The sequence below is a fragment of the Passer domesticus genome, chromosome 2 (genome assembly GCF_036417665.1).
Source record: "Passer domesticus isolate bPasDom1 chromosome 2, bPasDom1.hap1, whole genome shotgun sequence".
Taxonomy (NCBI): Eukaryota; Metazoa; Chordata; class Aves; order Passeriformes; family Passeridae; genus Passer; species Passer domesticus.
Window position 1 is genome coordinate 67,444,015 of NC_087475.1, and position 13,413 is coordinate 67,457,427.

A 13,413-nucleotide genomic window follows, 5' to 3' on the forward strand; every position below is an offset into this window, starting at 1 on the left:
ATATATATAATAAAATGTCAGTAGTGTAATTCAAACCAACCTTAGAAATTGTGATATATTGCATTTGGTCTTTTCTACAGTTCTGTATCAGAGTTAACTAAGAACAAATGTTGACAACCATTTTTTGAAGCTCATTCTGCCTAATGAATATTATCACCAAACCGTTCTGCTTTGATGACAATACTTGTTGAATTATTACCAGACAACACCTACACCCTATTGAAAAGATAGCAATTGTAAATAATTTTTTTCTCATTTAAAATGTCATAAACTTTTGTGAAACTCAATATAATTATTCTTTTGTTCACATTGCTACAGCTGAGAGAAGTCTCTAATGTTAGAGATTTGGCAGCAGTTGCATTTGAAAAGTGATAAACCCATTATGTGTTTGGAATATATCCCCCCATCTGTTGACAAAGCAAAATTATAAAAAAATTGGACTGAAATAAAGTGGTTTTAATAACCAGTTTTCTTTCTTCCAACAAGAAAATAAACACAATTTAACATATAAAATGTACAACAGTTTACACAAGACAGTTTTTATAGTTTCATGGGAGATTTTGAAATTTTCTCTCTGGATTTTCTCAGGTATTTCAGGCAGGTGTTTGTGTTATCTGTAAGGCTTACTTGCTATAATGAATTTCATTCTGTGGGAACCTACTTAACTCACCCTACTTAGTTAAATAATTTAGCAAATTAATTCTGCTTTTTCTCTAACTCTTTGCTGCATCTGTGCACCATAGCTAAGGAACAGAAATTGCAATAGTGTATGAGCTGTATGATTCATAAGCCAATGAGTTTAAAAGGCAGCTACAAAATACAGAAAATACATGGTATTTTTAGACTTCTCATTAGGGCATGATGCTGTATTTTCATTTTTGTCCTTTGATAAGCATCCTGCCCTTAGATCAGACTTGTTGGAACATGCTGAGGCTTCTCTCCTTTCCTCTTCTCCCTTCCTCTGCCCAGATCATAGATCTGGCTGCAAACCTCTGCTGTGGCCACTGAACTCCCCAATGTGTTAAGAGCTCCACTTAGTTTTGAATTACCAGAAATTGCACAAGCTAAGGACACATCTCTGTGTCTAAGCATGGTCCTCAAACACCAGGGAATTTTTCTGACTGTTATTGGCCACCTCTTCACCTGATCTCCAGACTTTATTCTCACCTGCTCACCTTGTACAAAGGGCTGCTGAACACTGAATAACTTCAACGGGATTTTGGTGAATTCAGCACATATTCTCTAGCCCTCATCTTATGGTTTGAATTTGCTGTATCTCATGTAAGGGATTCTTTGTTGCACGCACTTTTGATTCAAATCATAATACAGTAAAATGCAAATCCATTTTTTTCATTCACAACATACAAATAGAAATCACAGTTACAGACACTTAGGACCACAGGAGACAGAAAGTCATACTGAAACTACCATCGCCAAGATCCAAACAGAAAACCCCCTCTCCCTGTATTTACCTGACTTGAAGTAGATGCTTGATGTATTACTTTGTACACAGCCAGTGCCTCAGGTTGTGCTTCCCAGGGACAACCCATTCTCAGCAGAACAAGACAGGTTTTTTAGCTCCTCCTCTCTTTCACTTCCCCCTTTTCTACATATTATCAGCTTCAGCACTATTCTGGGGATAGCTGTAACACAGCTCTAAGAGGTGATGGTTGCACAATGTGATTAAATTTTAATATATCCAAAGAACTCATCTAATCAAGAATGAAGACAGTGAGGTACAAAAAAAGAGGGAGAAGATATTCTTTCTATTTCCTGATTCACTTTACCTGATAGGTGGGAGAAGAAGCCATACCTGCAGGGCAGGTAGAGTCCAAATTTGTCAGGCTCAAATGGAAAGGAGGGAGTGGATGAACAACCCTGGTTTGTAATACATTAACTTCTATAGATATGAGGTATTTCCTTCTGAGCCAGTCACCCCAGGCTGTATTTGCTACAGGTGGAGAGAAATAAGTATGTATTGCCACAGAAAGATTTCTCTCATTAGGCTTCTTAGACATGTAAGTCAGGTATCTCAACAGTTCAAATAGCTCCCTCTCCACAAGTGCCTGTTTACATATTTCCATTTGTAATAATCGTAGCCTTTGGTGGCCTGTACAGATTTGGATATCTGATCATGGACAACTGAAGCATTGGGTGAAAAATATCCTGGATTTAGAAGGTGCCTTTCCATGCAGAGCAGGTCTGAGAATCAGTTCATTTGGGGACACACTAGACAGGAATCAGCAAGCTTTGAGTTTCAGTCTTCAGGAGGTGTTCTTACAAGATGGTACACTTCAAATGCTAATGATTATATGATTTAATTCAGGGGGGTCACACAAGACTTTTATTAGAAATTCAGACTTCAACCTAGTTGTCTTCTCTGCTGGAAGACACAGAGAAAACTATGATAAATTAAGTGTCAAGTGCGATATACAGATAAATGTTGCCATGAAGTGTGTTCCTCTGGAATTTAACCAGGCTTATAAGCCAGTATAGCACTGTAAACTAGATTTAGTACTGGTAAACTCAATTCAAAATGCCTCTCTTTTGTATCTAAATACCTCTCAGTCTTCTTTTGCATAAGATCTGTGTGATGATAATTTTTTGAAACATACAAAACAAGTTTAAATTTTCAAGAAACTTTTCCTTACAACTATTTTGTACATCAGTGTAATTTTGTACCATAAATGGCACTGAGCTTAAGTGTCTTGTGTAATAAGTGTCTTGATTCTCTTTAGCCTTCACATTCTCAGTTACACATTGATTTTTAGTGTAGTGGATAGATAAGGAAAAGTGAACTTGTTTGTGAAATCAAGGAATGCATCTGGTCTTTCCTTAATTCAGATATGGTCTTTCTGAGAAGCATTTAGCCTAACATTACGAAGTGTCACTTTCTACTTATCAGCTGGAACCGGCATGAAGGTGGCCTCTCCAGATCCACTTCATTGTTACAGTGACTGGTTTCTGAAAATAGAGAGTTCAGTCAGGTGATTCACTCAGGCTGTTATGACAGCTGAATTCTTATTTTCTTCCCTGATTTCGCAGCAGTCTCCCTAGATAAGGCTTTGAAAGACAGAGCTAATAGGGTGCTTGTCAGCAACATGGCTTTACTTGTTAGGAAGCTGGGGGCACTTGTGTTACTCAGATGATGGTGGTACTGCTCCCTATTTCTTTCATCTGGATATTCCTACTTCAGGGAACAGAATGCTGAACAGCAGTGATTTGTATGATTTCTTCAGGCCAACTTGATGCCTTTCCTTTGAGACGAGGGCAATAAGGTGCTTTTATCAAAGCCTTGGAAAGTCATGGCAAAGGATGACTTGTCCTTTCTTATCCCAAGAGAAGACAGGATTGTTGAAGCACTTTGCTGTGTGCTTGCAGTTTTCCATGTCTGTTTTCTGTCTCATATGACCTGGTTGCTGCTCAGCACATGCCCTGTTGGCACATCTAGCATTACCAGGAAAAGTCTTTTGAAAATCAGAAATACATAAACTGTCCACCTGCTGCCTGAAAATCCTAGTTCGCTGACTTAGAAGTTTGGTCCTCTCAATTATCCATCACCATGAAAATAATTTTAAAAAATCCCAGAATAAAGCTTCATGAAGTTGTTGCAGTATGTATAAACCTTGCACTTCTGCAATAAAATCAGTAAGATTGCACAGGGTTTTTCAAGGCAACTGCCAATCATTAAGTAGATTTACTGATCTTACAACTTTTGAGTGAACCTGGCTAAAAAAAGTGGCTTATATTTGTGCCATGTAAACTTACCTGTTTAATAAAATTTTTTTAAGAAGCACATCTTTGGAGATGTGGGTGTGTGACTAAGAAAAATGGAGGCCATCAACTGAAGTATTTTTAATAGTACATGTGGCTTTCCAAGTCTAGATAGCTTACTCAAATAGAAAAATAATTTGATGTGGTCTTATTTTTGTTTCTGAAGTTTGGGTTACACCTATTAGGTACAATTAGATATAGTCTCTCTAGTAACAGGTGTTTTGAACAATAATAACCTTAGGATGCAGCATAGCTTCTTTGTTTTTGTTTTGCTGAATTATATAATAAATATAATTTAAAAATAAGATTGCACAAAATGTGCAAATAGAAAGGTGGAATTTCAAATGAGATTGAGGTTGAAAGTTGTTTCACCAAAATTGTGGTTTTGAGCTAAAATTGGTTGAATACTATCAGAGAATACAGAGCAGTGACAATACTGTGTTTGATATACTTTTCACATTTAGATGCAGTTTACACATACCAACTCCACCTAAGTGGTTGAAGAATCCTAAGTAGCACACCAATAGATAGGTGGTAAATGGTAAAAAATAATTGCTAAGGAAACCTGGGGTTTTTTTCTGTTGTTGTTCTAAACCTTATTTAGCTGTTGTTTGTACATAAAGAGAAGGTATTTGTATAAAGTCCCCCTTAAGTTCCAGAGTCTTCTCAGAAATGACTTTACATTTAAAAATTACTTTTTCTTTTACAATGTTTTTCCATGCTTAGAGAAGATCTACTTTACCACAGAAAAAAATACTTACTACACTTATTACCACACTATGTTGAACTCATTATTTAGAACTGTATGAGATGCATTTCAAAATCCAAGTTTTTCATAAAATCTCCTCTGTCCAAATGTCAAAAGGCATCGAGATCAATATTAGACTGAAAAATTTAAGGTGAAGCATTCTAAAGATCACTGACAAGAGAGTGTTGGACAAGAGCGACTGCCTCCTAAACCAGTCTTGCAAATGAGTTATTCCAGGCTGCAAAAGGATTGTATGCATTTGCTAGTTATCATCTGTTGCCAACTGTGTGTCACTCTGGACAAGCCCAGAACACATGCAAAAGCTCTGCAGTCAGTATACATCGTCACTGGCACTTAGGATACTCATTAAACTGGGGTGATATATTCTGGGTTTTTTTAAATAAAAGTTCTTCTAAAATGTTGCTGTATATTCATCTATTGTGACATTTATATGATTGTCTTTTATATCTTCATGGCTTTCCCCCCCAATAATATATTTTCCAGTCAACCACTATGTGCCTTTCTGTGAGTCTTATTAAAGAGCTAGACTAGCTACTTGCCTGTAAATCCATGAAAGCTCTTCTGTATCATTTACTGCAATGCATGGTTGAAATGCCAGCCTGTACCAAACACACATAATCACCTTAGTCCAACAAGGTCCAGCTGCAAATGAAGGCTTGGGTGGACTGTAGGTGTTGTCCCTGTACTGCCCCTGGTAGCTGCAGGAAGTGTCCAGTGCACAAAGAACACCCTTTTTAACAGGAAGTGCCTCCATCATGTGCTCAAAATTGCTGTTCTCTTCCTGCCTTGAGTGAGAACATGGCTTCCTCAGAGGAGGGGTTTGAAGCCCAGGCTTCTCTTCCCCTACTTTCTCATGCTATTGGCTTGACATGTATGGGATTAATAACCAGATAAAAATGAAGGAGCAGAGAGGGTGTCAGTGGTAATGTGATTTCACTCAGGACCTCTTGCCTCAGTGCTCGCGCACGGGGGCCACTGGTGCCGCACCTAGTCAGGGAGCAGCTGGTGCCTCTCACGCATCAGCAGCAGAATTGTGTGATGGCTTCAGACAGCAGCACCCGCCCAGCCCAGCCAGGGCTGCCTCTGCAGCCTCCAGCCTCCCCTGCAGCCCAGGGGAGCACCAGGTGTAACCAAGCACCTCGCCTGGCCTGCGGCACTGCCGCTCCTGGGGATGTGCAGTGTGCTTCCAGTGAAACTTGGGGTGTGGAGGCTGAGACAGCAGGGGGAATCCTCCTCATTTTGACCTGGAAACTGAGCATGTTTGGGATGCAAACATGAAATCAGTCCTTGTAACATATTCGTCATTGTTTTCAGGAATTCCAGCCCATCTGATATAAAAGTTTCATTAATCAGTCAAGCTAACTCACACCCATTGACAAATTATCCACACCAGAGATTGATGTAAGCGTCTCAACTCCAGGACAAACTGAGCCCATTCTGCCCACTGGTTGGTGGCATTTTGGTCCTCTGAAATAAGCTGAGGACTCTTTGGAGAAATTCCTCTAGCTTGGGATGTTACACAAGGCAAATAAATTACCTCAGGAATTTTAAAGTTGGAACTATATTGTTCTAGAAGTTCCCAGTGTCACCTATACCTCCATGAAAAATATAAATTAAATAATAGGGATTGCTTAACTTCTGTGTGCTTGAGGTTAAATTTTCAGTTAATGTAAAATGTCTCAAGGTAGTGTATTCTGTAGTTTACCTCAAAGAGTTTAAAGGGTATGGGTGGGGTACCTTTTGAGTTATTGTTTTTTGCTTTTTTAAAAAAAAAAACAAACCTGATTAAAACTACAAAATCCTCGCCAATATATTAAAAGGGAAATTGAATCAAATTATGACAGTCTTCATTGTGACATTGTCCTATTGAAAATAGTAGTTACAAGTAATTTATGGATTAATTAAAATAATGAGATTATTTACTATCACAATAATTTGTAAAAGATAGCCTTTATAGTTTTGATGAGTTTTCAAATGTGTAAAAAGAATAACAATTATTTCAGGACAGACATCCATTTAATATTGAGTACTCTTTTGATGAAGGATTAAGAGTCACTTCCATGCCAGTATCTCAAAAGGTAGCTGTTTCCAGTGTCCAAAATGTGCTAGTTCACCATGGATGGACCATAAACCAAGTCATCTGTTTGGCAGATTTTCATCTATGTAAATCCTTATGTAAACTAATTATATGGCCACTACTTATAAACTTTATAAGAAAGCAATCACCAGACTTGTTTTTCTTATCAGTTTCACATATTGAAACTTAACTGTAGATGTTGCAAAATTAATCACTAGGCTAGGGAGTCTATAAACTGTACTGCATTGCATAGGCATATAAATGTCCAGTACTATTTTGCTGCTTTAAATGCCAGCTTTAGTCCTTGCATTTTTAGAGTTTGGAAGTAACACACACACACCCCCTCACATGCCCAACACACCCACACCCTAAAGCCTAAATAAAACCAGTTTGCAGTAAAGCCCTTGAAAATTGTAAGTATAAACTCCAGCTTTAAGGATCCAAATGAAATATTCATATATACTAAACATCTTGTATCAGGAGGTGGTTTTCTTGATGTTGTCATAAGTCAGCCCTTTGCTCCTTGTGTCTGCTTCAAATACTTTTATCCCTGCGAGCATGAGGCTTGCTTCATCCTGCTTGCTTGTCAGCAGGGCTGATGCACTGCATTATAAAAAGCATTATCCACAACTGCTGCTCACAGGCAGCACTTTTAGCTCTACACACACAACCTGCAAGATTGTCTATTAGCATAATCGTTATTTAGCCAAAACTTTCCCAGTAAATTGAGCCTAACTAGTCTTTCCTTGGGGTAAATAAGCAGAAACCTCTCTTTTATTATTGCTCATGTAAAGAAAGCAGCATTCTCCTCAACAGTAGTAGGATCTGGATGAGGAATACGCCTCGCAGCTCTTGCATAATTTCTCCTGGAAGGCAATAACTTGTAGTCCAGTGCTTAACCGAGGATGGACTGGCAGAAAGGCAGCCAATAACTGTGCGTTAGCGTTATCTACATCGTAGGCGTATTTTAGTTGCACAGTTGTATCCTTAAAGCTGCATCTCCCTTAGCTGAGAGATTCGTTGCATTTAACTGGTTTGGCCAAAGCTGCTTCATGTTCCACAAGCAGCTCTCAGAGACTCCCTGGGATCAGTAGCTCAGATTTCTAGAGAGAAAAAAGGCAAGATTTACTGTGTGATAGAAATCGGCAGCTGAAGCATTGGAAAAGACTTTTGACATTTACTGGAGATCTGTGTATATTGTCCATTTACTATAAGAGGCCCTGAAATAGATGGGTGTTTATTAATGTAATTAGCACAAATGAACAAAAAAAACATTGGAATTTTAATATCTTTGCACAATTATCATTATCATTATTATTATTATTAGTAGTAGTAGTAACATTAAATTATTATTATTATTATTGTCTCTTTTATGAGTCTGACTTCTTTGGGTACCCCTACCTATAATACAATACAGTGAGATTGTTTTTTTATTCTTGTAACCCATGGCAAATTTCTCATGTAAAGGTTTGCATGAGCACAAAAGCTTCTAATTTGTGATGGTATTTAACACCATGCTGAGAGACTTAATGAAAACAATGGTATTAATTAAAAAATAGCAATATCAGTTTTTTGTTTAATTGCAATGGTGCATTTTAAAACAATTTGTTGAATAAAATACAAAATTAGGGGCAACACTTGTATAATGATGAAATGGAGATTGTAACATGTCAATAAACTGTCTCACAGAATACTATTAACATACCAATACTCTCCTCTCCCATATCTTCTACAGCTTCAAAACAATCAAGTGAGGTCATTATACTTTCAAAAGCTGATTGATATAAATAGATATCTGCTAAAATGTATACTGTATTCTAATAAGGTTCTCAAATACTGGCTTTTGTTCATTTTGATGATTATTTAAAGAACAATCCTTCTAAATTTAAAGGAAGTTACTAGGGCAACAGACTGAAATGTTGGTTCCTATTCTGCTATCGAGAAATAGAAAACTTCTGGGAGGAATATATTTTGCTTGCCATTGCTACCTTCAATTAGACATCTGACATATAGATATACATATGTCCCCTGTTACTTGCTGTAATCATTGTAGGGTCCTCAGCAGTTCCAAAAGGAAACTTATCCTCCCTGTTTTGTTATGCTGTGTAGGCAGTATAGATCCCTAATTTTAAATGCCCAAAATAAGATTAAATTTATTCCATGTTATCAGATACTGAGATATATCCAAAATTTCTATCATCAGATCTTTGCTCTCTATGAGGTCTATTAGATATGGTTATTTCCTGCTCACAAGGATCCTAAGAATTTCTTAAAGGCTAAGATTTTTGTTCTTCTTTTTTACTTCTGCTGACCAAAGTAACTTTAGTGGCTTCTCTCATGACAATCAAAAGAGTTGCAGAGGTCACTCTGTAACCTGTGGTGTTGTTTTTCTTGAGACCCCAGGAAAAACAACCACCCAGAATTGCACACCTTTGGCATATAATTAGCACATAAGTAAGAATTTCTCAAAAATAATTGTTCATAATGATAATGGGAATGCTTTGAAAAAAGTTGCATTGGAATAAAAAACAATCACTGAATTCTTTGCATATTTTATTTTTCTTTTTGATTTCCAACTCACACACATCTGGCATATTTTACATCTTTGCAATAAAACATGGTTACAATAGCTTAAGGAATTTATATATCCAAAATATTTCACCATGATCTCAAGATGAAATGAACTTGTCTTCCAGATGTTCAATAGTCTCCCAATTCTAAGCTACAAACTCAAGATATTGCTTACAGACAGGTGATGAATAACTTAATCATTACGTTGATCCCCTTGATTTCCGGGCCTTATAAATACAAACAACAATGAAGAAGGAAATTCAGGGCTAAACTTACTAATACAAGGTGGATAACAAATAAGTAATCACATCAATAAATAATGATATGTTCCTGGTGCAAAGTGCCAATACAAAGAATCCATTATCTTTTTAAATAAATGACTGCAAGTGAGTGTAAATTCTGAGAAAATTACATTCCTGTAACATGCCTCATAGCCCTACCGACACAATATGTACATCTATGACAATACAGTCACCAAATATACAAAGAAGAAACATGAATTAAAGTGTATATACCCCTGGGTGTGTAATTTGATCAGTACAATGTGCAGAAAATTATTTTGATAGTTATCATTACAGTATTGTAAAAGATGCCTTAGTCTGAGTGGCTTCAGGTGAGATTTTCAGAAGGACTGAGAAGAACAACCTCAGTCACCTTTGAAATGAAGCTAAGGCTGTCAAATAAACCAAGCTCCTCAGATTAAAAATAAGGGAGAAAAAAATCAGTGGGGTCTCTCTTGCCCATGATTTATATACCAAATGTTAATAATCCAGAAGTATAGCACTTTGTCTGTATTGGGAATCATTAAGCATTACAAAGCATTAAACTGAACTTCCCTCTTTGCTCCCTTTCTGTCTAGTCTTTAAATTTAAAAGGGAGGAAATTAATTTCTATTGTATAAAGTATAAATATGGCAAATGATGGCTTTTTATCCAAATGCTTTGTGAGCAGAACTCCACTTAAGAGGGGTAAACTTTAGATTCAAAAAGTGAAAAATGTGTTGGTGAAAATGTCAGAATTACTGTTTGCTCCCAAATTCAACCCTTTAACACAAGCTGTACCCTTAGGCAGATCTCCAGTCTGATTTGTGTGAATGCACCTGTTCCTTCAAGACATCAGGTTTAAAGTACATGCAAGTTGTAACTCCACAATAAAATTAAGAAACAGTTTTGTTCTTTATACAAGGTTTTACTTTTACAAAAGTATCCCTTTAAAGTTAAGATGTGCATCTGATGTACAAAGTATCAAACATATTTTTTTTAATCTCAGCTTGAAAAGAGGCTGGAGATGGGATGCATGTTAGGTTCAAAGCCTAAACATTGAAATAACTGGACACAAGGTTCCCCAGAATTTTCAAAAGTCTCTTGTGGCGCATCCTACTACCTTTTCTCAATAAACAAAGATATATGAAATAATTACCAAAACATTTCCTAATTCATATAATTTACATGATACAAGCTTGCTTTTCAGCAGCTGGTGTTCAGTTGTGAAAAAACACACAAAGTAAAATGGTTGCTGACTACAATGTACAGCTATTGCTGGGTGTAATGGAATGTACAACGGAGGTCAATGCAGACGTGGTTTTCCACCAGAGACTACACCTTTCTTTGCAGCACTTGTGCTCTCAGCTTTACCTGGGCTTTCAGTTCTTCACTGCACTTCAGTATCTGTTCTGATGTTCATAATGCCACCGGTTAAAATCTATATTAAAAGCTACGATGCTGCCAGAAGCCATGCCAGTAATCAGTGTTCTGAAAAAGATATCAAAGATGCTGATGTTAATTCTCTTTTGCTTTCTCAAGCTATGGTTTTTCATAGACAGAAAAAAGTTAAAAGAACAAGGCACTTTTTGCAACACTGTCTGAAGTTTTTAAGCTTAGCTGAAAATCAGAAATGTATCTCAAACTTTTGCAATTGATTTTAAGGCATTTAATAGGCACTACTGCACTCTGATCCAATCTGACCATTCCTTTGTTTTTAAGTTAATGCAATTTTAGTAATATTTTGCTAGCTGAGTGTCTGGCTTACTAATTTCAATGAAATAATACCTCACCTTAATGTTAAGTGCTTGCATGATGAGATTCAAGTATCAAAGTGTTGAATCAGATAAGTTAACAGGAAAACAACGGAGTAATTGTTTCTTACACATCCTGTTAATGACTCCATACCATATACTCAAAGTTCATGAAGATGTTTTCTTTCTGGAATTTTAGTATTTACGTACAAACATGAATGACAAATTCACCTCTGATCATGAGACAAATCCATAGCTCTTATGCCAGCATCACAGCCAGGGTAAATATAGAGCTGCTTGAAGTCACAGGCCTGCCATACTTCCACTACACCATTGTCTCCCCCTGTCACCAGGTTCTGCCCATCACTGCTCAGGAGGATGGCCTTCAGGAGAAAACAAAAAAATCTCAAGCACGCAGTTAGCTTTTATAGAAAGGGATCAATATTTAAACAATTGAATTGACTTAAAAGCATTCCTTATGTTCTGCACACTTTAAATTTGAACCAAAAATAAACAAACACATTTTATATCATCAAATTTTAAAAACATTTGTGTTTTTAAAATTAACATTAATAAATTAAACATGATAGATAACGAAAATGCTCCTTGTCTGAATCTGCCAATACTTGAGTTCAGCACATTTCTACATACCAGAATTTGTTCTATAATACTCAGTACTATCACTGCAACCTAAAGCAGAGCAGTGATCTGCATTCCTAATGCTGCTTCAAGTGCTTGTGACAGAGCAGAGCCCTGAAGGCATGAATTCATGTCTTGGCTAATAAATGAAGAATGAGGACTTTTCTGAGCACTTTGTTTCAAAGACAAATTTCCCACTGAAATTGAATTCCAAATGAAAATTCTGGGAATATTGTGGGCTTATAAAGTATTTGTTTTTATTTATTCTAGAAAAGCTTAAGTGCATTTTGATATTTGTAGATGGTGATGAAAGGATATGTGTTTGAATGGCTTAACTAGGAGGCAGCAATTTTATATATATGACATCCTCTAAACCACACAAAAAATAAATTAATTTTATTTTAATAAATAAAGGCAACACACAACAAATGTTTGTTTGCATTTAGATTTACCCTGGTTGAATCATTGATCTCCATCTGAGCTAAGAGTTTGCCATTAATGCTGAAATTGCTGAACCGTCCTCGTTCATAGTAGATGATGCAGTGACCTTCACTAGATACTGAAATTAAGCGAGGGTACAGGCAGTTTTCTGTTCCTTCCAGGGCTCTCAGCAAGTCTCCAGTAATTGTGTGTACTAGGCAAGGACCTTCTGTATATGAAAACATAATATATCATACATTTGCTGTTTATACAAATGATATAGTCTGTGCACAAAAATGATGCATAATACACATTTATATCACATTAGTGCTGGATAGATATAAGAAGCTGCAATGTTTACTTAAAGAATTTAACACACACAACAGAAAAGGAAATGCAAGAGCTAGCATGTTAAGAAAATAAATACAATTTGCCCAGAAGTGTATTATTTACTTAGACTGGTAGGAGTTTTCCTTGATCTGTCTTCTAAAACACTCTTTCCTCTTCCCAAGCATTCAGAAGGTTCACTCTTAGAGATTTGCTCCAACAACATGAACTCTCTTTAGCCTGCCTGTTCACATTAAACAGATGTGGCCCTGTCAGTGACTAGTGGGAGCAACTCCCATAGGGCATGTAATCATATTACTGCATATTTCTCCTATGGACAATGGCAATTCCTGTAGATCCTCTCCCCCAATAAACATTTGTTATGCATAGATTTCAGTCCTGATTTGTGTCAGCAATGGGAGGGTTGTGAAAGCCAACAGAGTCACAATGATACTTGGACTGTAAGAGATTTTAGGAGATCACATTGTAACTCCATTTGCTCCAGACAGATTTTAATATGAGATTTTGATGTCTTTTTATTACACTCACGAAAGAAACAAACGGCTATGAAATCTACAATGTTTATTTTAAGATGCAAAACTCAGTTTATTTACATTTCAAGAACAATGAGAAAAGTTTCTTTTGAAAGTGAGATCTGTATTCCTACTAAGAAAAAGGGACTCTGATAAATGTAATGAGTCACAGGAAATTCTAAATGTTTTCTTTTATGAATCACCGTATAATCCTGGACAGCACAGTAATCTCCTCCTTATACAACTGGTTCATGACCCTGAAAGTAAATTCATATTGGCAGACTCAGCC

The 13,413-nt window shown here is 36.6% G+C and overlaps 1 protein-coding gene across 9 annotated transcripts in view; it reads right to left on the bottom strand.

The window, feature by feature from the left end:
• Positions 1 to 7,361: 7,361 nt before the first annotated feature.
• The window catches only part of NBEA (neurobeachin), a 452,703-nt gene continuing 446,651 nt past the window's right edge, over positions 7,362 to 13,413 (bottom strand). For 8 of the 9 annotated variants that reach the window (XM_064409015.1, XM_064409017.1, XM_064409013.1 and 5 more), the window contains 3 exons: positions 12,297 to 12,493; positions 11,437 to 11,588; positions 9,161 to 10,942 (listed from right to left, as the gene is read on the bottom strand). In XM_064409015.1, coding sequence (XP_064265085.1) covers positions 10,852 to 10,942; positions 11,437 to 11,588; positions 12,297 to 12,493 — 440 coding nt within the window. In that variant the 3' untranslated portion in view covers positions 9,161 to 10,851. Of the gene's footprint in view, positions 7,724 to 9,160; positions 10,943 to 11,436; positions 11,589 to 12,296; positions 12,494 to 13,413 lie in introns of those variants that run through there. The other variant, XM_064409011.1, reaches the window with a different exon arrangement.